The following is a 24,033-nucleotide window of genomic DNA, read 5'->3' on the forward strand; positions in this document are numbered from 1 at the left end:
CCACAGCTGCGGGGCTATCCCTAACCCCCGGGACCGTGGCAATCCGTCCCAGGGTGTCCAGGAGACCCCCTGTCCTGTGCCGACCCCTCCGGAGTCGGCACAACGCGAAACCGCGTCCTGCAGGCTGGAAAGGAGGACAGCGGTGCCGGAGCTCAGCCTCCGCTCCTCCGGCGCGATCGGGCTCCCACCCGGAAGTAACAACAATTGGTTTCTTTGGACATTCCCAAATACTATCAATGAGAGCAGAAACACAGGTTAATGCATTACAACAATCAGAAACACATGCATATTCAGCCTCAGTTGAAGAGCAAGAAATAAACTTCTGTTTCCTAACTTTCCAAAAGATAGGACAACCATTTAAGAACAGTATGTAACCAGAAGTACTTTTTCGTGTTTCTACATCACCTGCCCAGTCAGCATCTGCATAACAAATCACTTCAGGGTACTTATCATGTTTCGGCTCAAGGAACAACTTCATGTTCTTAGTAAGCTTCATGTATCTCAACAGTCTCTTTATGCAAGACCAGTGGAACGTGGTTGCTTTTCCAACGTATCTGGACAGTAGATTCACACTCAGTGAAATGTCAGGTCTTGTCCAACTGCTGATGTACAATAGCGATCCAATCACTGACCGATACAGCGTTTGGTTGTCAAATTCAGGATGTTCTTCTCGGGTTAACCTGTAAAAATCAGTCTGCATAGGGGAACGACAAGTGTTCGCATCAGACACGTCAGTGTGGACCAATTAAAAAATGCGTGTAGACAATCTAAGAAAAAACTTAGGTATAGGAGCTGCCCTAGATTTTGCTGTGTTACAAACTTTACAGTCAAGATGAACTTTGCAAGCCCCATCAATTTTGAAACCATCAACAAACTCAGGCATCTTTGCTAAAACGGGGTAAGAAGCATGCCCCAAACGACGGTGCCATCTCTGAATACACCTGGAATGAAAAGATTTGTTTGTTAATACATGTTTAACATTTGTAACAGTATTAGGAACCTCGGAGATTTCATTGGCCTTAGGAGCCTCTGAACCTATGGTTGCACCAGGTTGTCTCTCTGGACCTGTGCTTTCGCCCACTGGAACTTTTATACTTACATCACCCTTGGTTGGAGGTTTAGGTTTTAAATAAAAAACACCTCTAATGGGAATGGCAGTAGCAAGAATTTTGCCATTCTTGGTAATGTAAGTCTCTGAAAGGTCATGGGTTACTACAGTCTCTAATTCTTCTCTCAGGCGATACACTCTAAGAATGTTGTTCTTGGCACTTGGAACGTAGAAAACACTTGAGATATGGCAGTCCAGTTCTTTGACGTAGACTTTTCCTTCTCCTTCCACTTTGCAGAGGCATTCTGCAACTCTGATCACCTCTTTGACATCTGTCTGGTGTAGCTCAGTGAAGGATTCCTTCTGGTATGCGATGTGCACCGCTGCTCCGTTGTCTAGGGTCCATAAATGACGTATGTCGTAGAGTGGACTCTTGTCAGGAACAGCTTTGAGGAGGAGAGTGCTAACATAAGCATGTTTCTCACCTTTGGAGTCTTTGGGAGTTGTCTTTGCAGTCCCAGAACTCTTTCCTCGGGATCCTTTCTTCTGTGCTCCCTTGGGTTGAGTTGGATATGTGGGAGAATCAGACTCGCCAGATTGAACACTTTGCAAATCGGCAGACTTACGAGTGTCATCCTTCTTGGGTTGCTTCTGGCGTGAGTATCTCGGTGTACTGGTTTTCTGTTGACCGCTCTTGGCCAAGCTAGGTTTGTACGTTGCTGACATTGGCCTAAAGTTAGTGTGCAGCAACTGTTCTTCTTCAGTTAGCATGTTACAGAGTCTCTGTGTTGTCTTTTGGGCCAATGGGTAAATATTAAACTTGTAAATGGCTTCCCTCCATTCAGGGCCAAGAGAATTTATGATAGCAGCATTGACTTGAGTAAAGTCCATGTGATATCCTCTCTCCTCCAAATCTTTATGCATTGATAGCATGTTGGATAAGTGTGGAGCAAGTTCATTCCCAGTAGGAAGTTTAATACTATGAAATTTGGATAGCAGAATGAAGTTGCCTTCTTCTGAAATTGGCCTGAACATGTCATCTAGTGACTAACAGCTCAGCAGAAGTAATGTCAGGTGAATACCTGGTTGATAATTGTGAGTCTATACTCATAAGAATGAGAAGTGTTGCTTTAATGTCAGCTTCTCTTTCTTCTTCAGTCCAGCGCCTTACTGGAGGATTCAGAGCAATCTGATCGATCTGATGAGCCAGTAGGAGCAATCTTATCCTGTGAAGCCAAATGTTATAGTTCTGCCCATTCATTTTCAACATGAACTCACCTTTCAGGATTGATGAGGTGATAGCTTGCCTTGTAGATGCAGCTGGCATAGCTGCTTGCGGCTGTTGTGGTTGAGCCACAACACCCACTGGCAAAGCTGAAGGTTGAGGAAGCTGGGTTGGCATCTGGAGATTCTGGACTGGAGGTCTCTGTTGTGAAGCTGAGGTTCCTGGAATTTGAGAAGGTAGGTCCCTTTGCATTTGTGCAGCCTGAAAAGCTTGTGAGAAACTTGGTTTAGCATCAAAAGGATGAAAAAACTCACTTGTTCTAGTTTCAGGAAATGCCTTAGCTTTGTGGGCATACCATCCACTAGTGGCCGCTGTTGCGTAACTTGCTGCGGTGGGTAAAATACCCCCCCTTTGTCTTGCAACTTCTGTGAGGGAATCCTCCCTCCTTTCTCTTCCAACTGCTGTGGGGAATTCAACCCCCCTTTCTCTTTTAGTTTGTAAAGGAAAGGCTTCTCTTTGTGACGTGGCAGCAGGGGAGAAATGGGAGATTATTGAGGCGTGCCCAGTGTTAAGTGGGTCATCCATTGAAATTGAGTGGGTGGTTTGACTCTGTTGCGCATGACTGCCATCGGCTGGATAGGACAAAGAAATTCCCTCACTATCAGCTTGTTTGGATTGGGCATGCATAGGATTTGCCAGAAAAACACACTCCATCTTTTCAGTTAACAATTTAAACTGCAATTTCTTTAATTCCCTTAACTCTTTTCTTGACTCAGTTACTTGTTGCAGGTAACAAAAATAAGAATCTTGCTGCTCAACATTTTTGCCACAAGGTAGATTATCAAGGTGAATACAGAATAACTCTAAACTCCGAATTTCATTCTCAAGCTTTCCAATAATTTCCTCAATTCTTTCTAGATTCAAGGCGGTTCCCTTAATTCGAATAGAAGTCAGAGAAACCTGATCATCAGTGTGCTTTGTCTTAGCAGTAGCTTTAAAAGGCAAAGTTGATGACTGGAGGCTTTGAGTTTGGGAGGGAGTTAGAGTTTCCTCTTCTACCTCTTCATCACTCGGCTGAGTAGAAGTAGTGTCTATGGGGACCCCAAGGACTGTTTTAACTTCATCTCCGTTCCCCTTCTCAATCATGTAAGAGTGACTTACGGTTTGTTGAGAGTCGTCAGCATCAGAGGATTCCAGCATACGCTGCTGAGACATGATGAAATTCCTTTTCTCTTCCGTAGTACGAATGAGGTCTTTAAGGGCAGCTAGCTGTCCGTCGGAAATTGCATCGATGTAACTCTGAGTTAAAGGATTTTTCTTCCTTTTAGCTGGCATCGGGGAAACAGCCAGTGTGCTTATGGTATGTAAGCTGTTGTTGCTTTAATAAGGAACCAAACTCTCGGTACCATGTTGGATCAGAAAATCTTACCAGCAGAGTACTTAGTTCGCTAGAACTGAAGTAAGGTTTTCCGGAGGTCAATGGATATTAAAGCACAAGCATACATATTAAAACGAACCAAACTTTTATTATAAAAAATAGAAAAAATAAATTTAGCCTGGAGCGGCTGAAAATACGTCTACATCTCTAAAAGACAGAGTTAACTATCTAACTACTGGATGTTTCTTAATGTCTTTGGAGGCTGTCAATCCTCAGCGTGACAAATCTATCAATTTTTCATCTATCTCTTCTGCCACTACCTCTAGAAGTCACAGACCGCCTCCAGTGTCTTCCTTTAGAAGGTGTGTGCCTGAGCCCGAGTCTCCTGGAGATTCCTCTTCAGATGATGTGGAGGAGGAGGAAGAGAGAGATGATTCTCTCCCGAAGGATGATCTATTCCAAGGTCTGTCAGAGGATGAGGATGTCCCTCCCAAGACATCAGTTTTCTCTTCCATTTTTCCACCGCACCTAAGTCCCTCCTCCACAAGGCCAAATTTCCAGACTCAGGAGGAGTCCAAAAAGACAACTTCCAACAATAAAGAGCAAGACACTTGCCCATTCTTTTCGGAAGAACAACAGGATATTGATGTTATCCCCATGCTTCATCTTTTCCAAGATGCACTCCTGAAACAGTAGTCTTCTCCAGCAGCAGGCCCAGCACCTTCATCCAATTTTTCAACAATTTTTTAAAGTAGTTTTCTCTTTTGAGGATCTCATCTCCTTACCCAGTGTAGATGAGCCAATCAAATAACTTCATTCGGCAGCAGCCATGCCAGGTGAGGCCGAGGAAGTAATGAAGGTCAAGGATTGCCGGCTGGCGCAGTTAAGGAAAAGCCATCAAGCAGACCTCGTCAGCCTCCTTTTTCACAGAGTCATGGTAATCTGGTTCCAAAAGATCCAACATTGCATTCCTCTGGATGACCTTAGGGGCCAACTGGAGCTTAACAAGATATTTGCTTTGGCCCAGTATATGGTGCCAGCCATGCTACAAGCATCATGTTTCTCTGCCAAATCCATCACGGCCTCTACTGTGGCCAGAAGGCTCCATTGGCTCAAACCCTGGCAAGCAGGCATACGATGAAAGTGGCAATTAGCCATAGGCCTTCTCTAACGCAAAGGTTTTTTCGGAGAACTTCTAGATCCTCTGCTTATGGAAACCACAGATAAGAGGAAGATTCTTGGGCCTACCATCAAGAAAGCAACATCCAAATTCAACCCTGTCTTTTGGCGATCCTTTTGCCAACCCGATCAGAGCTATACCATACTAAGAACCACAAGTCAGGATACCTCTTGCTCCGGATCCCAATCAGATAGGGGTATCAGAAGCAGAATTAACAGAGGTCAGAGAGGAAACCAATCATTTAAATCCTTTAAGCAATCTATATAATATATGTTGCTAAAGCCTCAAAAGAGGAAGAAATTGCCAAATCTGTGAAGAAGGGGGATAAAACCTTTTTCAGATATATTAGTGATAGGAAGAAGAAAAACTGCAGCATCACAAAGCTTAGTACTGGAGATAATACATACATTGATGGGAATAAGGAGGTCGCTGACCATTTGAATAGCTACTTCTGTTCAGTTTTCTTAGAAGGCAGCTTACAATATAATACTATGGGTGGATATATCATTGCTTCCAGCTGTACGGATTCAGCTCCAGTGATCTCAGAGGCTGATGTCTTAGAAGAATTGGAACGATTAAAGGCAATGGGTCCTGATGGCATCTACCCCAGAGTTCTTAAAGAACTCACATATGTGATTGCTGCCCCCCTGACTGATTTGTTTAACCAATCCCTTTTAACAGGAGATGTTCCTGATGATTGGAGAATGGCCAGTGTTGTGCCTATCCACAAGAAGGGCAGTAGAGAAGAAGCTAGTAACTACAGGCCAGTTAGCTTGACATCAGTTATAGTTAAATAATGGAGACTCTACTCAAAAAGAGGATAAAACAGCACCTATAAACCAATAACATATTGGACCCAAACCATCATGGGTTTACTGAGGGCAAATCATGTCATACTAATCTCATTGATTTCTTTGACTATTTCACAAAGGTGTTGGATGAAGGTAGTGCCATGGATATTGCCTATCTGGACTTCAGCAAAGCCTTTGATATGGTTCCACATAAAGAGTTGATAAATTAGTGAAGATTGGACTTAATCCCTGGATAGTTCAGTGGATTTGCAGTTGGCTGAAGCATAGATAACACAGGGGTGTTGTTAATGGCGAGTATTCTGAGCAGAGCCTGGTTACAAGTGGTGTGCCACAAGGGTCTGTTCTGGGTCCTATTCTTTTTAATATCTTTGTGAGTGACATAGGGGAAGGTTTGGTAGGGAAGGTTTGCCTATTTGCCAATGACTCTAAAATGTACAATAGGGTTGATATTCCCGGAGGCGCCTGTAATATGGCAAATGATTTAGCTTTACTAAAAAAGAGGTCAAAGCAATGAAAACTGCAGTTTAATGTTTCCAAATTTAAAATAATGCACTTGTTCTTCAGTGGTTCTCCTCCTACCCCTCTAGTTGGTCACAGTCGGTGTTAGTGGAGGGTCAGAGGTTGACCTCTAGGCTTCTCCCTGCTATATCTCCCCCTTGCTATTTAATATCTACATGAAACCCCTGGGTAAGATCATCCAGGGGCATGGGGTGAGGTATCATCAGTACGCTGATGATACCAGCTGTACATCTCCACCCCATGTCCCATCAGTGAAGCAGTGGAAGTGATGTGCCAGTGCCTGGAGACTGTTAGGGTCTAGATTGGTGTCAGCAGACTCAAGCTCAACCCTGATAAGATGGAGTGGCTGTGGGTTTTGCCTCCCAAGGACAATTGCATCTGTCCGTCCATCACCTGGGGGGGGGGGGATAATTATTGACCACCACCCCCAGAGAGTGTCCGCAACATGATCCTCAATCCACAGCTTACATTAGAGAACCATCTTTCAGCTGTGGCAATGGGGGCATTTGCCCAGGTTTGCCTGGTGCACCAGTTGCAGCCTTATCTGGACCCGGAGTCGCTGCTCAGTCACTCATGCCCTCATCACCTCGAAGGTTCGACTACTGTAACGCTCTCTACATGGGGGTACCTTTTAAGAGTGTTCAGAAACTTCAGATTGTGCAAAAAGCAGTTGTGAGAGCAATTATTGGCTTCCCTAGGTATGCCCATGTTACACCAACGCTCTGCAGTCTGCATTGGTTGCCGATCAGTTTCCGGTCACAATTCAAAGTGTTGGTTATGACCTATAAAGTCCTTCATGGCATCGGACCCATAGAGTTGATCTTCTCTGGGACAACTCTCCAGAGTTGTCTAGTGGGACCCAGGGGAAGAGCCATCTCTGTGGCGGCCCCAACCCTCTGGAACCAGCTCCCCCTGGAGATTAGGATTGCCCCCACCCTCCTTGTCTTTTGCAAACTCCTTAAAACCCACCTCTGCCGTGAGGCATGGGGGAATTGAGACATCTCCCCCAGGCCTATATATTTTTATGTATGGTATGCTTGTGTTGTATGTTTTTTAAATAATGGGTTTTTAGATATTTTAAAAACATTAGATTTGTTCTTTGTACATTGTCTTATTATTGTTGTGAGCCACCCCGAGTCTGCAGAGAGGGGCGGCATACAAATCTAATAAACATATAAACATACATATAAATAAACAATCCTGAAATCCAATACTTTGGTTGAAGTATAGGATTGCTCACAATCAGTTTTTACATCAAACCACAAACATAGGTGGTCACTGCAAGCTAGGTTTTCTCCCACCTTAACCTCTGAAACCTGGTTCCCATTTGTAAAAACTAAATCTAGAATATTCTCCCCTCTAGTTGGTATCTTAACCAGCTGTGCCAGACCTGGTCCTGTAAGGGCCTCTATTATATTCTTACTTTTGCATGTAAGGACACTAGGGATATTCCAGTCAACATCAGGCATGTTGAAATCACCCATAATCACAATATCTCCCTTTACTGCCATTTGGGTAATTTCATCCACCATCTTCTTGTCATAATCCTCAGATTGCCCTAGAGGCCTATAGATCACCCCAAATTTAATGACAGAACCCTCTTTAATTTGCAATCAAACCCAGAGAGTCTCCAGCTCTTTACATGTATTTTGAATTAGTGTTGCTTTTAGACTTTCCTTAACATAAATGGCTACTCCACCTCCCCTTCTCTCTACTCTATCCTTTCTATACAATGTATATCCTGGTATGGATATTTCCCTATCATTGAAGTCCTTAAACCATGTCTCAGTTATGGCAACCAGATCCAAATTATCTCTAGATATTATGGCCATTAACTCACAGAGCTTGTTGCTCAAGCTTCCAGCATTTGTGCACATTACCCGAAGAACATTATTTTCATTATTAGTTTGCCCCTTATCATCAACAACTACATCTATTTCATTTACAGCTCCCCTTTCATAAATTTCAACAAACTGATTTATCCTTGTTGTCAGGGGACAGAAATCATCCACATCGGTTACATCTCTGTCCCCTTTACCTAGTTTAAATGCCTGTCCAAAAAAGTCCTGAACTCCTCACCAAGCACCTAGGTACCTCTGTATGATGGATGCAAACCATTCCTCTCAAACAACTCCCTATTAGACCACCTACTAACATCATGAATAACATATCCAAAAACTTCAGCTTTACACCACTGCCTTAACCACACATTAAACTCCGCAATACAAGGTGTTTTATCCTCCTGACCACAAACCAGTAATACCTCTGAGAAAAATCAGTTGATTTTGATCAGTTGAATCAGTTATTCTGCCCAGCTCCACACTAAGACATTGGAAATATATTTTTACTCGATTAACATTTCTCTGGGACAAACCATTTGTGCCAAATCAACATTATTATCTTTACTTACAGCCTTCACAATATTTGTAATCCGCCTCCTGTCCCTACTGGCAGTGGCCCCTGGGAGACACTTTATCACGCTCACCGCATCCTTACTCTGTTCCAAATCAACACCCTTAACAGTCGAGTCACCCACAAGAAAATGCATCCTTTTTTTATTTCCACTAACTGCTCCTGATGGTTTGGTAACACCATGTACCTCTCTTACAACAAGTTCCCTTTGGAACATCCCCCCATCCTCTACCTGGGGGGCCTCGCTAATATCCACAGCAACCTCACTATTAAAATCTTCATACCTGTGCCCGTGAAAATCACACACACACACACACACACACACGTAAAGAGATATGTTGAGCTGATGTATATATATATATATATATACATAATATGCTATATATAATATGCTTTTATTGATTTTTAACAATAACAATACAACATATAACAATGTGTCTAGGGTTCTTAGTGCCTGCCACCCGACAACATTCATACCCCTCCACCAAAATGGGGGCATATTTTGTATATAGCATTTTAACTCAAGTGCAATATATTTATTTACATATTATAAAATGATTCCAATTTATTCTTTGTAGCTTGGTCTTGAATTAGCTCAACATATCTCAGAGATGGCAGCACTTTTGATCAGACAGGATCTCTGCCAATTCCATCCAGATAAAGTGGGTCTGAGACTGAACCCCACATTCTTACCAAAGGTCAACACCATGTTCCACAGAACTCAGGAGAGTATTCTCCCTTCATTCTGTTCCAAACAGTTCTTCAACAGACTGTGGAAGCCAGCCAGACCTATCTCTCCCATGGACAGACTGCTTTGTTATGTCCCATTCTGGGAGGTTAGCTCCACCCACTATGGCAAAGGTGCATTGGTCTTACCTGATAGGCCTTTTCTCATAGGGTGGCACTAACCTCCAATCCCGCCCACAGTTAGTCTGCCCTGGGCTTAGGGATATGAAATTGTTTTCTTCTACTTCTTTTGACCTTGGGAGCTGCACGCTAAACCTGTCTATTGTTTTTCGTCAAAGAGGGGAAATTAAGGCAGGAGGACAAAGAAATACAATTTGACAGACTTAGTTCTTATTGGCCAAAGAGTCAGTGTCATCGGATTCTTGAAGGTTGGCTCCACCCTACGAGAAGAGTAAGGTAAGATCAACACCCCAGTTATTTTTAATAACTGCCATAAAAATGGGCATCAAATCAAGTCTGGTTACATGGGTACCTTGGCTTACAACTACCATGGTTAATGGTTGAAATTTCTATCCATATTTGAAATAAATTTAGGACTATTCATGGTCTAATTTTCTTTGCAAATAATATAAACAAGTATAAATAAATAATAAAAAATAAAATGTGTCTTTAAACTTCATATGGGCATCATATGTGCTAGAGCTTGGAAGACATTGCTTAAAATGCATTATGTTACTGATCTGTTTACATTTTTCTTTGAAAGGTACAAGCAGTGGAACCATGGCATGTTGGGATATGAGATTCCAGTTACCAATTTCCAGCCATTCCCATCCTTCTAGAGCACGAATCAGACGGCTAATTATGCATCCCCTTTCCCAGTCGTGGGTGATTGCAGGTACAGTTAATCTTCTTTAAACATCCAAATGCTTTCACATTTTACAATTACTTTAAGTAACTGGAATAGCATAGCAGAGCATAACGTACTACCACCTCTTACAATACTAGACAACACAGTATCAACACAGTCCTTCATGTTTCTAAGTTCTATCATATCTCAAGACTTAAAATGGACACCTAACATCAAAAATGGCATCAAAAAAGCACAGCAAAGAATGTTCTTTCTGTGCTGACTCAGAAAGCTCAAACTGCCCAAAGAGCTAGGATTTAGTTCTGCAGAGGAATCATTGAATCTGTGATCTGCACCTCTATGACTGACTGGTTTGGCTCTGCAACCAAACAAGATCGACACTGATTTCAACAGATAATTTAGAACTGCAGAAAAAACAATTACTACCAACTTGAATTCCATTGAGGATCTGTATACTGCACGAGTCAAAAAGAGGGTCGTGAAAACATCTACAGACCTCTCACATCCTGGACATAAATTGTTTCAACTTCTATCCTCAAAACAATGCTATAGGGCATTGCACACCAGAACTAGACACAAGGACAGGTTTTTTTCCTGAATGTCATCATTCTGCTTAACAACTAATTCCGACAACACTATCAAATAATTTACTAAGACTGTTACTCTTCCTTACAAATATATTTCTCTTCTCACTTACTACTATAACCATGTTGCTTGTATCTTTCAGTTTATATTGTTTTTATTTGTTTTTCTAGTATGATTTGATAGATTATTAGTAACCTTGACTCTCACTAAGTGTTGTAGATTTTTATTCTTGATGAATGTATTTTATTCTTATGTACACAGAGAGCATATGCACCAGACAAATTCTTGTGTGTCCAGTCACACTTGGCCAATAAAGAATAAATAAAGAATAGCATAACACAACACAATACTACACTACACTACATTGCAATATAACAACATAGACAAATTGCTGAGGATGATAGATCATGGGTTTATATGGCAACCATTTGTTTGAGATGAGGCTGAAATTCAAATAAATGGCAAAAATTCTTCTTGAATCTGGAATCATAATGAGGATTAATTGGAGGTATAGTTGCTCACTAAAGGTCTATAAGTGGAAACAGTAGAAGGTAGGAAGGCAACAGAATATGTAGCAATAGTAGAATGTAGGAAGAAACATATTATAATTGCTATTTGTTATTGTTAATATAGCTGTTCAAGGCAATAATGAAGTCTCCATGTGGGATATGGAAACAGGTGATCGCCGCTTCACATTGTGGGCTAGCAGTGCTCCTCCTCTTTCAGAATTACAGGTTTGCTTCTGAATTTGGGATAAAACATTTCATAGTGTGTATTGCTGGTTTAAAAAAAATTAAATCAATACTAATGCTAACAATGGAAAAGCATACAAAACACACTTACTATTTATTTCGTTTGGTTCCTGTGCATTATCCTAAGTTGGCTCTCTTCTCCATACTAAGGAGCGGGCCCAGCAGTCACATGGGTTTGCTCGCTGTCCTATCCAATCAGGACTGAGCCTTGTTTTTAAAAAAGATTGCTGGATCCGACCATTCCTGAATTCACTTGGTCCTTCTACCGGCAGGACGCATGGTGGCTCAGCTCCTCTCATGATTTATTTATTTATTTATTTATTAGATTTGTATGCCACCCCTCTCTGCAGACTCGGGGTGGCTCACAACAATAGTAAAACAATGTATGACAAATCTAATATTTAAGTAACTAAAAACCCGTTATTAAAAAGCAAAACATACACACAAACATACCATGCATAAATAATATAGACCTGGGGGGAGGGGATATTAACACCTTCTCAACGACTTCACTTGCAAAACAAAACAAAACACCTTCCCTCTCAACGACTTCACTTGCAAAACAAAAACATTCAGATAAGTTTCCTTTCAGTCCTTTTATTCCTCCCAATTACTTTACAAGGGAATCAGTTTAAATTACGAGCCAGCCCTCCTGGACTTGGCTCCAGCTTGGAGAAGCCATGGCGCGGCCCTTTGTTCTTTTAATTCCTGAAGCCAGTTGCTGGTCACTCACCCCGCGCCACTGCCAGTCACATTTTTAAAAAAATTAAATCTACCCGGCCTTCTTGTGGAGTGGGACAAGGAACAAGTCACTTGTTCAGTCCCCCGGACTTTAGCCTCAAAACTTTCAGCGCGACGGCCCTCAGCACCTTCTAAATTTCAGTACCAATGGCTCTCCCACGCTACCCGCTTGGCACCAAAAAGTCCAGCACAGGTCCAGAGCTCGCCGTGAGTTGCTCAGGCTTCCGCTCATCCACTAGGCCTCCCACCTCCTTGTTGTCATTAATCACAGAGGCCTAGCCAGTCTGTAATCTTTGACTTGTATTTGGAGTAGCTTCAAATTGTCTCTGAGTGGCAGACCCTCCTGGGCTAAGGAGCTTGGGCCCTTTGCTCTTGAGGATTTTATTATTTTTTATGCTTCTCCCTTAGTTGGCTCAACCTTTGGCCTTGTTAATCCAGGCCGTGGCTTCCAGAATCCCCAAGAAAAACATCTCTGGCAAAATACCACAGGAATCTAGGGACAAAATAGAGCCAATCCCTCAGGCCTCCTCATTTCTAGGGGCACCTAGAGCCGAGAAAAGACGTGATAAAATGTTTCAAAAACTTCATGAACAGTCAGCCAAACGCCTAAGAGTACAGGCCCAAGTGCATGTCAGTTCATCTGAGCCCACAGATCTACCTGATCTGCCCCTCCCCCCGATGACCAAGTCCTTTTACTGGGTGAGCCTAACCTAAACAGGCCACAGCCAAATCTCTGGGATTTAGGCCCAGTAGGGTCAGAGTAAAGTGTAGAGGATCCCCCAGCGCCAGGCCCAGCCCAGGCCCAGAGGATGGATTAAGATCTTTCTCTATCTGTGCTTAACCTACCTCCTGAATTCCAATCCATATTTTCTGTCTTACCTCAAACCATTGATGCCATGTTTATGGCCCTCAATGTGCACCCCCATCCTCATTCCCAAACCCGTAGGACTAGGCCATTGAGCTCCTTCTCAACCTATTGGCCTCCAGTCCAGGATTTGGATTCCTCCTCATCTCAAGAGGACAACAAGGATGACAAAGATTAGGAGGATAGAGATGATTCTTTTCAAGGTCTCTCTGAGGATGAGGAGTCTCAAATCAAAGCTCCTTCTTCCTCCACCATCCCCCCCCCCAGTTATTCAGATGATGATGATGATGATGATGATGATTATTATTATTATTATTATTATTATTATTATTATTATTATGTCAATACAACTCAGCAAACAAGATTTCGTATTTCATCACCAGTCGGGCGCTTTCCAAGCACCTAGGACTGCGTGATGTAGCGGTGAATTATGTTTGCCGATCCTAGTAAAGCGGCCTTTTGCAATTGACAAATGGAGATTTTGTCAATTCCGATGGTTTTCAAATGTCCGCTGAGATCCTTTGGCACTGCTCCCAGCATGCCAAGTACCACTGGGACCACTTTCACTGGCTTATGCCAGAGTCGTTACAGCTCGATTTTTAGATCTTCATATTTTACTAATTTCTCTAGCTGCTTCTCCTCAATTCTGCTGTCCCCCGGGATTGCGATGGCGATGATCCATACTTTCTTTTTCTCCACAATCAGGATGTCTAGTGTGTTATGCTTCAGAATTCGGTCAGTCTGAAGTCCCACAGTAGTTTTGCTTGCTCATTTTCAACCACTTTTTCGGGCTTATGATCCCACCAGTTCTTTGCCACTGGTAAATGGTAGTTCCGGCACAAGTTCCAGTGGATCATCTGTGCCACAGCATCATGTCTATGCTTGTAGTCAGTCTGTGCGATCTTTTTGCAGCAGCTGAGTATGTGATCGATTGTTTCATCTGTTTCTTTACAGAGTCTGCACTTTGGATTGTCTGTTGATTTTTCAATTCTGGCTTTGACCGCATTTGCTCTAATGGCCTGTTCTTGTGCCGCCAGTATTAGTCCTTCTGTCTCCTTTTTGAGTGTTCCACTTGTAAGCCATGACCAGGTCTTTTCTTTATCCACTTTGCCTTCAATCTTCTCCAAGAACTAGCCATGCAATGCTTTGTTCCGCCAACTGTCCATACGACATTGAGTTACAGTTTTTCTGTACTGATTCTTAGTTTGCTTCACCTTGAGAAGTTTCCTATTGTTGACCTCCATCAACGCTGACTTTTTGCTCTCCTTCACATAGTCAGCTAATGCATGCTTCTCTTCTTCCATTGTCTGCTTCACTTGCAAAAGTCCTCTGGCGCCTATTTTCCTTGGTAAATACAGCCTGTCAACGGAGTGTATTTCCTTGGTAAATACAGCCTGGCAGCGGGGATGTAGTGCATGAAGGATCGTCATTAATTTTCTGGTTTTCCTGTCCAGGTTATCCAGCTCTGCTTGAGTTCAGTTCACTCTGCCAGCTGTGTATCTAATGACAGGTATGGCCCAAGTATTTATAGCCTTGATAGTGTTGCCACCATTCAGTTTGCTCTTCAAAAATTTTCTCGTCCTCTGGATGTACTCTTCAGCAAAGAGTACATCCAGAGGACAGTTTTCACATGACCATGCTTGATATTATCCAGTTGCAAGATGCCCAAATATCTGTAGGCTTCTGGCTGATGGCACTTGATAGTTTGACCATTTGGCATTTCAATGCCCTCACTTTCTGTGATTTTTCCCTTTTTCAGTGCCACTGTGGCACATTTATCCTGGCCAAACTCCATGCTGATGTCATTGCTGAAGATTTGCACAGTGTTGGTTAGTGACTGTATCTCAGTTTCTGATTTTCCGTACAACTTCAGGTCATCCATATATAGCAGGTGTTAAATTTTTGGTAGTTTGGTAGCCTAGGTTTATTTTCTATAGGATGAGTGACAGTGGGATTATAGCGATGATGAGTAGCAATGGGGACCAAGAGTCCTCCTGGAAGATGCCCCTTCTGATATTGATCAGCCCATAGCTTTCATTCCCATCAAAAAGCTCAGTCTTTCAATATTTCATCGCCTTTTCTATTAATTTCCTGATGTTTTCATTGACTCCAATGACTTCCAGGCATTTTATGATCCAGCTGTGTGGCAAAGAGTCAAAGGCTTTCTTGTAGTCAATCCAGGTCATGTATAGGTTTGTTTTCCTGTTCTTACAGTTCTCCGAAATCATTTTATCAATTAGGAGCTGGTTCTTCGTACCTCTGCTTTATCTTTTATTGCCCTTTTGCTCCACTGGCGTGATGTCATTTTATTCTAGGTAGTCCTGAATTCTATCAGCTATGATACCTGTCAGCAGTTTGAGCATGGTCGGCAAACATGTTATTGGCCTGTAGTTTCCTGGTATGGCTCCTTTCGCTGCATCTTTCTGTATTAAATATGTTCTGCCAGTTGTAAGCCATCCACTGATATTTCCTGTCTGCAGCATTTTGTTAACAATTCGGCCATTTTTGCATACAGGCTGGTCAGTTATTTCAGCCAAAAACCATGCACCTGATCAGTGCCAGGGGATGTCCAGTTCTTTACTTTCTTCACTCTTTTTACAATCATTTCAGGTGTTACTTCCAGCAGCTGCATATTGCTCTTTGAGAATTTTTTCTCAAACTCCTTTAACCACCCAGCAGTTTAGATATAGTCCTATTCGACCTCCCAGAGATCTTTCCAGAACTTTGTTGTTATTTTCACATCTGGCTTTTCAATTTTCTTGTTTGCTGATGCAGGTTCTGGTAGAACTGCCTCTGGTTGGATTGAAATGTTTGATTCTGTCTGTACTGGGTGATCGTAGCTTCATATCGCTCAATTTTCCTGGCTGTCGCTGTTATCTGCTGCTTTACAATTTCCAGAGCTTCCTCGATCTTTCTTGTACTAAGCCAGCACTTTTTTGTCAAATAGTCTGTGATCTTCTGATTGTTCAGTTTCTGCTCCTTAATGTTCTTCAAGTTACTTGAATCTGATCTCAAGCTTTTGATTTTCAGTTCTAGTCGGATTTTCCATTTTGATTTTCCAGTTGGTTTTCCGATTGGTTTCTGTTGTAGTAACACTAGTTCTTCAGTTACTATCACAGCTGTATTTTAGGCAAGCTGATTCAATTCTTCAATTGAAGTTACATTGACCGTTGCAAGTGCAGAGTTAATATCTTCCATCAGTGGGACAAATAGTTTCTTGCTTATGTTTTTTAAGGCTGGCAGTCTCTTTCGCTCTGCATTGGACCCTGCATGAGCAAGTATTTGTTCTTGCTGCCTTTGAGTCATAGTGCCAAGTGTCTCATCTACAGCTTCTTGCTGTCTTTCTAAGTTTTCATCAGGTTCCAGTTGTGCAGTGACTCCAGATCTTATTGGAGCTTCTACTGGTGCCAGATCAGATTTTGGTGTTTCTATTTTACAAATTTTCTGTATTTCTTCTAATTTGACTTCACTGAACATTTGGTTCCTGATTATGAGTCGTCGCTGATCGGCCAGTCAAAGTTCTGTTATTTTTGAGTTTGCCTGTTCTTGTTTCCATAATTTGTATATCCGTCTTTGATATCCATGTTTTTCAGGCTCCGGGTTGTAATAACACTTCATGATTGTGCGATTATCTGACATTGAGAATTTCTGCTGCTTTTTGATTTGTAAGCTTTGTTTGTTTTGTTCCTGTAGCTCATTTGTTGATGGCTGCCCAGATTCCACAGCAGCCACCGCAGTCCTTTTTATCCTGGGCGACGACTGAGCTAGTATGGACTTTTTTTTGTTTTGTCTCTCCATTAATTTAAATGGGTTAGGTACTTTTAGTCTGGCTCCTCTGCTTTGACCACTTCAGCAAGGTTAGACCTACCAGTAGTTTACACTACCGCTGGCACAGCTCTTGGCTTCATTGAAGCACACAAGCCCTACTACCACGACAAGGCGTACCCATTATTATTATTATTATTATTATTATTATTATTATTATTATTTAGACTTGTATACCGCCCTTCTCCGAGGACTCGGGGCGGCTGACAGAATGCAATACAATAACAATATGTGTACAAATATAATAGTTAAAAACTCTAAGCTAAAATCCCATTACATTAAAAAACAGTCAATTAACTCAATCACATGCACACATAATATTCATTGGTCAGAAAGAGGGGGGGCATGATCTAACTCCCCCATGCCTGACAACATAGATGGGTCTTAAGGCTCTTGTGAAAGGCGAGGAGGGTGGGGGCAGTGTGAACCTCTGGAGGGAGCTGATTCCACAGGGCCAGGGAAGAGAAGGCTCTTCCCCTAGGTCCCGCCAGATGACATTGGTTGACAGGACCTGGAGAAGGATAATTCTGTGGGACCTAATCAGCTGTTGGGATTTGTGCAGCAGAAGGCGGTCCCGTAAATAATGTGGTCCAATGCCATGTAGGGCTTTATAGGTCATCACCAACACTTTGAATTGTGTCCAGAAACCAATCGGCAGCCAATCCAGTCCGTGGAAAGTTGGAGAAACATGGGTATATCTGGAGAGACCCATAATGGCTCGATTTGAAGTTCTCGAACACTCTTCAGAGGGAGCCCCATGGAGAGAGCGTTGCAGTAGTCAAATCTTGAGGTGATAGGGGCATGAGTGACTGTGAGCAGTGACTCCCTGTCCAGATTATTATTATTATTATTATTGTTGTTGTTGTTATTGTTATTATTGTTATTATTATTATTTATCAGATTTCTATGCCGCCGCTCTCCGTAGACTCAGGGCGGCTCACAGCAATAATAAAAAAAATGTACAATAACAAATCTATCAACAAATCTAGTATTTAAAAATATCTAAAAACCCCTTATTTAAAAACAAGACATACACACAAAATACCATACATAAAATATAAAGGCCAGGGGAAGACATCTCAATTCCCCCATGCCTGATGGCAGAGGTGGGTTTTAAAGAGTTTACAAAAGGCAAGGAGGGTGGGCACAATCCTAATCTCCGGAGGGAGCTGATTCCAGAGGGTCAGGGCCGCCACAGAGAAGGCTCTTCCCCGGGTCCTGCCAGACAGCATTGTTTAGTCGACGGGACCCGGAGAAGGCCAACTCTGTGGGACCTAAGTGGTCGCTGGGATTTGTGTGGCAGAAGGCAGTCCCGGAGATATTCTGGTCCGATGTCATGAAGGGCTTTATAGGTCATAACCAACACTTTGAATTGTGACCGGAAACTGATCGGCAACCAATGCAGACTGCAGCGTATTGGTGTAACATGGGCATACCTAGGGAAGCCCATGATTGCTCTCGCAGCTGTATTTTGCACGATCTGAAGTTTCCGAACACTCTTCAAAGGTAGCCCCATGTAGAGAGTGTTACAGTAGTCGAGCCTCGAAGTGATGAGGGCATGAGTGACTGTGAGCAGTGACCCCTGGTCTAGGTAGGACTGCAACCTGGGCAAACGCCCCCCTCGCCACAGCTGAAAGATGGTTCTCTAATGTGACCTGTGGATCGAGGAGGAGGCCCAATTTGCGGACCCTCTCTGAGTGGGTCAGTAATTCCCCCGCCCAAGGAAATGGACGGACAGATGGAATTGGCCTTCGGAGGCAAAACCCACAGCCCCTCCATCTTATCAGGGTTGAGTCAGAGTCTGTTGACACCCATCCAGACCCTAACAGTCCCCAGGCACCGGCACATCAGTTCCACTGCTTCGTTGACTGAACATGGGGTGGAGATGTATAGCTGGGTATCATCAGCATACTGATGATGCCTCACACAATGCCCCTGGATGATCTTGCCAAGTGGTTTCATGTAGATATTAAATAACAAGGGGAAGCGGACCGACCCCTGAGGCACCCCAAAACGGAGAAGCCTAGAGGTCGACCTCTGAGTCCCCACTAACATCGACTGTGACCGAATGGAGAGGTAGGAGGGAAATCACTGGAGGACATTGCCTCCCACTCCCAAACCTTCCAGCCGGTCAATGGTATCGAAAGCCGCTGAGAGGTCGAGAAGCACCAGGACAGAAGATAAACCCCTGTCCTGGGCCTGCCAGAGATCATCCATCAACGTGACCAAAGCAGTTTCCGTGGTGTAGCCGGGCCTGAATCCTTACTGCTGAGGGCCTAGATAATCGGCTTCTTCCAAGGACCGCTGGAGCTGGATTGCCACCACCTTCTCAACAACCTTCCCCATAAAGGGAAGGTTGGAGACTGGCTGATAGTTGTTAAGAATGGCTGGGTCCAGGAAAGGCTTCTTGAGGAGGGGGCGCACAAGTGCCCCTTTGTAGGGAGCTGGAAAGGACCCATCCCCAAAGAAGCGTTGACAATCTCCTGGATCCAGCTCCGTGTCACCACCCTGATGGCCGAAACCAGCCAGGAGGAACACCGGATCCAGTAAACAGGTGGTGGAATTCACAGCTCCAATGGCCTTGTCCACTTCATCAGGTGTCACCAGATCAAACTCTTCCCAGACAGATGGACAAGTACAGGCCCCAGTCACCTTGACTGACTCGTCAGTCAACTCTGTTATCCAATCGGAGTCAAGGTCCGCCCGGATCCAAGCGAATCCTCGGCACTACTCTGCAAGGGCTCCCCCAACTTCCCCCTGGTTAAGAAGGGAGCAGGTCACCCTAAACAGAGCGGTCGGGCGAGATTTCGTTGATGTAATCAAGGCGGCATGATACGCGCATCTTGCCACCTTGAGCGCCACTTTGTAAGTCTTAATATGAGCTCTTACAAGTGTTCGATCGGATTCGGACTTATTCTTCCTCCATCGCTTCTCTAGATGTCTTTTCTGGTGTTTCAACTCCTGGAGCTCCTCATTGAACCATGGACCTCTACGGGGTTTAGTGCCGCGGAGAAGTCTCAATGGCACAATCCGGTCAAGAGCCTCCGCTGCAGCCTTGTTCCAGGCCTCAGGAAGAGACTCTGCCAAACTGTGGACGTGCATTTGGAATAACCCCAAGCGCCCTCTGAAAGCCCTCTGGGTCCATTAGGCGTGTGGGGCGGAACCACCTAGTCGGTTCCAACTCCCCACAGGGGAGGATGGGAGCCAGGAAGTCAAGCCGAAATAGAAAATGGTCTGACCATGACAAAAGGAACACTTCTAAGCCCCTTAGTCTCAGACCATTGCTCAATTGCTCAGAGAGGAATACCATGTCGGGTGTGTGCCCCCTCTCATGAATCAGACCCTGTACTACTTGAGTCATGTCCATGGCTGTCATGGTGGCCATGAACTCCTGCGCTAGTCCACAGGTTTCGCCAAATGACAGTAGGTTTAAGTCCCCGAAGACAATAAGTCTGGGGAACCCCCCGCCAGCCCGGCTACCTCCTCGAGCAGCACAGGCAGGGCTGTTGACACGCAGCTGAAGGCAGGTATGTGAGCAACAAGCCCACCTGAACCCCTAAGTCCAACTTCACCAGGAGGGACTCACAACCTGCAATCTGTGGAGCAACAAGTCTATGCAGGCAATGGCTCTCCCTGGCTATAATAGCCACTCTTCCCCCCCTTCCATGGGGTCGAGGCTGATGCCATACCTGAAACCCAGCTGGGCAAATTTCAGAAAGAGGAACTTCTCCCTGTGGGCCCAGCCAGGTTTCAGTCATACATGCCAGGTCAGCCTCCTCATCCAGGATCAAATCCCAGATGAGGAGAGCTTTATTTACCACTGACCTGGCATTTAGTAGCAGCAGCCTGAGCCCAGGGCCAGAATTACAGTCGTTACCAGTACCCTGGGTTGAGCTCACAGAACCAGAACAAGGGATCATTATTAAGCAGCGTTCCCTCATTCCCCTGGAACGGCTAGCTCTTTGGCTCCTGCCATATCTGCCTTTCCCCAGCAGCACCAGAATATTCTGACCCTCTGCCATTCCAGAGATAAGTGTCCCCTCCCCTCCTGCCTCTCCAACGCCAGGTGGGCCAAGTATATCATTCATACCATTCCTATTAACCCCATCCATGCCATAATCCCACCCATCCCATCCATACCAATCATTCATACCATACATTATTCCACCCCCCAATTCTCCATCAATTAACCCCCCAATAATTTAATTAAATTATAAATTGAATTAATAATAGTTAAAACATTAAAGTAAGTAATATATATATAAAATCTAAAACGAAGTACTATACAAACTAAATATTAATTATTATGAATATAGGGAATAGTCAATAATTCATTAATCAAGTCAGCAACAAAATGGTGCCAAGTTCTAAATCGGCTGAGTTCTAAAATTGTCCAGTGGGAATGTCCAAGTCTCTGGTCAAGCTCTTTGGTCCTGGCCACTGGCACAACTGGTGCACCAGATGAACCTGGGCAAAGCCCCCTCTCGCCACAGCCAAAAGATGGTGTTCTAAAGTCAGCTGTGGTTTGAGGAGGGCGCCCAAATTGCGGACCTTTCTGAGGGGTCAGTGATTTCCCCCCACGGGTAATAGACGGACAGATGGGATTGTCCTTGGGAGGCAAAACCCACAGCCACTCCGTCTTGTCAGGGATGAGTTTGAGCCTGTTGGCACCCATCCAGACCCTCCAGGCATCGGCATATCACTTCCACAGCTTCGCCAAGTGGACACAGGATCGAAATGAACAGCTGGGTGTCATCAGCGTACTGATGACAAGTCACCCCATGTCCTTGGATGATCTCACCCAATGGTTTTATGTAGATATTAAATAGCAGGGGGGAGGGAACTGACCTCTGAGGAACTCCACAAGGGGGAAACCTAGGGGTCAACCTCTGACCCCCACTAACAGCAACTGTGACCGACCGGAGAGGTAGGAGGAGAACCATTGTAAAACAGTGCCTCCCACTCCCAACCCCTCCAGCCGGCGTAGAAGGATACCATGGTCAATGTTATCGGAAGCCACTGAAAGGTCAAGGAGCACCAGGATAGAGGATAGTAACATAGAAAAATAGAAGACTGATGGCAAAAAAGACCTCATGGTCCATCTAGTGTGCCCTTATACCATTTCCTGTATTTTATCTTGGGATGGATATATGTTTATCCCAGGCATGTTTAAATTCAGTTACTGTGGATTTATCAACCATGTCTGCTGGGTCTACTACCAACCATGTTCCAAGGATCTACTACTATTTCAGTAAAATAATATTTTCTGATGTTGCTTTTGATCTTTCCCCCAACTAACTTCTGATTGTGTAACCTTGTTCTTATGTTCACTTTCCTATTAAAAACACTTTCCTCCTGGACCTTATTTAACCCTTTAACATATTTAAATGTTTCGATCATGTCCCTCCTTTTCTTTCTGTCCTCCAGACTATACAGATTGAGTTCATTAAATCTTTTCTGATACGTTTTATGCTTAAGACCAATTCTTATAGCCCGTCTTTGGACCCGTTCAATTTTGTCAATCTCTTTTTGTAGGTGAGGTCTCCAGAACTGAACACAGTGTTCCAAATGTGGTTTCACCAGTGCTCTATATAAGGGGATCACAACCTCCCTCTTCCTACGTTATACCTCTAGCTATGCAGCCAAGCATTCTACTCGCTTTCCCTACCGCCTGACTGCACTGTTCACCCATTTGGAGACTGTCAGAAATCACGACCCCTAAATCATTCTCCTCTGAAGTTTTTGCTAACACAGAACTGCCAATACAATACTCAGGTTGAGGATTCCTTTTCCCCAAGTGCATTATTTTACATTGGGAAACATTAAACTGCAGTTTCCATTGCTTGACCATTTATCTAGTAAAGCTAAATCATTTACCATATTACAGACGCCTCCAGGAATATCAACCCTATTGCACACTTTATAGTCATTGGCAAATAGGCAAACCTTCCCTACCAAACTTTCCCCGATGTCACTCACAAACATATTAAAAAGAATAGGACCCAAAACAGACCCTTGTGTCACACCGCTTGTAGCCTGTCTCTGCTCAGAATACTCGCAATTTACAACAACTCTCTGATGTCTACGCTTCAGCCAGCTGCAAATCCAGTGAACTATCCAGGGACTAAGTCCAATCCTCACTAATTTATCTATCAGCTCTTTATGTGGAACCGTATCAAAGGCTTTGCTGAAGTCCAGATAGGCAATATCCACGGTACCACCTTCATCCAACACCTTTGTGACGTAGTCAAAGAAATCAATCAGATTAGTCTGATATGATTTGCCTTCAGTAAAGCCATGCTGATTTGGGTCCAATAAGTTATTGTTTTTTAGGTGCTGATTTATCCTCTTTCTGAGTATAGAGTCTCCATCATTTTAACTACAACTGATGTCAAGCTAACTGACCTGCAGTTACTAGGTTCTTCTCTACTGCCCTTCTTGTGGATAGCCACAACAGTGGCCATTCTTCAATCCTCAGGAACATCTCCTGTTAACAGGGATTGGTTAAACAAATCAGTCAGGGGGGCAGCAATGACAAATCTGAGTTCTTTAAGAACTCTGGGGTAGATGACATCTGGACCCATTGCCTTATTTATCTTTAATTGTTCAAGTTCTTCTAAGACATCAGCTTCTAAGATCACTGGATCTGAAGCCGTACAGCTGGAAGCAATGCTATATCCATCTATAGTATTATATTGTAAGGTGTCTTTTGAGAAAACTGAACAGAAGTAGCTATTGAAATGGTCAGCGACCTCCTTATTCCCATCAATGTATGTATTATTCCCAATACTAAGCTTCATGATGCTGCAGTTTTTCTTCTTCCTATCACTAATATATCTGAAGAAGATTTTATCCCCCTCCTTTACAGATTTGGCAATTTCGTCCTCTTTTGGACCGGTAGTAATTTGGACCGGGAGTCATTACTCACAGTCACTCATGCCCTCATCACCTCGAGGCTCGACTACTGTAACGCTCTCTACATGGGGCTACCTTTTAAAAGTGTTCGGAAACTTCAGATCATGCAGAATGCAGCTGCGAGAGCAATTATGGGCTTCTCTAAGTATGCCCATATTACTCCAACACTCCGCCGTCTGCATTGGTTGCCGATCAGTTTCCGGTCACAATTCAAAGTGTTG

The 24,033-nt window shown here is 43.6% G+C and overlaps 1 protein-coding gene across 5 annotated transcripts in view; it reads left to right on the top strand.

Moving 5' to 3' along the window:
• Positions 1-24,033, top strand: part of LOC139155650 (phosphoinositide 3-kinase regulatory subunit 4-like) — a 181,471-nt gene that overhangs the window by 144,761 nt on the left and 12,677 nt on the right. For all 5 annotated transcript variants that reach the window (XM_070730859.1, XM_070730863.1, XM_070730862.1 and 2 more), the window contains exons 17-18: positions 10,025-10,156; positions 11,348-11,448. In XM_070730859.1, coding sequence (XP_070586960.1) covers positions 10,025-10,156; positions 11,348-11,448 — 233 coding nt within the window. The remainder of the gene's footprint in view (positions 1-10,024; positions 10,157-11,347; positions 11,449-24,033) is intronic.

This window comes from Erythrolamprus reginae, unplaced genomic scaffold (genome assembly GCF_031021105.1).
Source record: "Erythrolamprus reginae isolate rEryReg1 unplaced genomic scaffold, rEryReg1.hap1 H_39, whole genome shotgun sequence".
Lineage (NCBI taxonomy): Eukaryota > Metazoa > Chordata > Lepidosauria > Squamata > Dipsadidae > Erythrolamprus > Erythrolamprus reginae.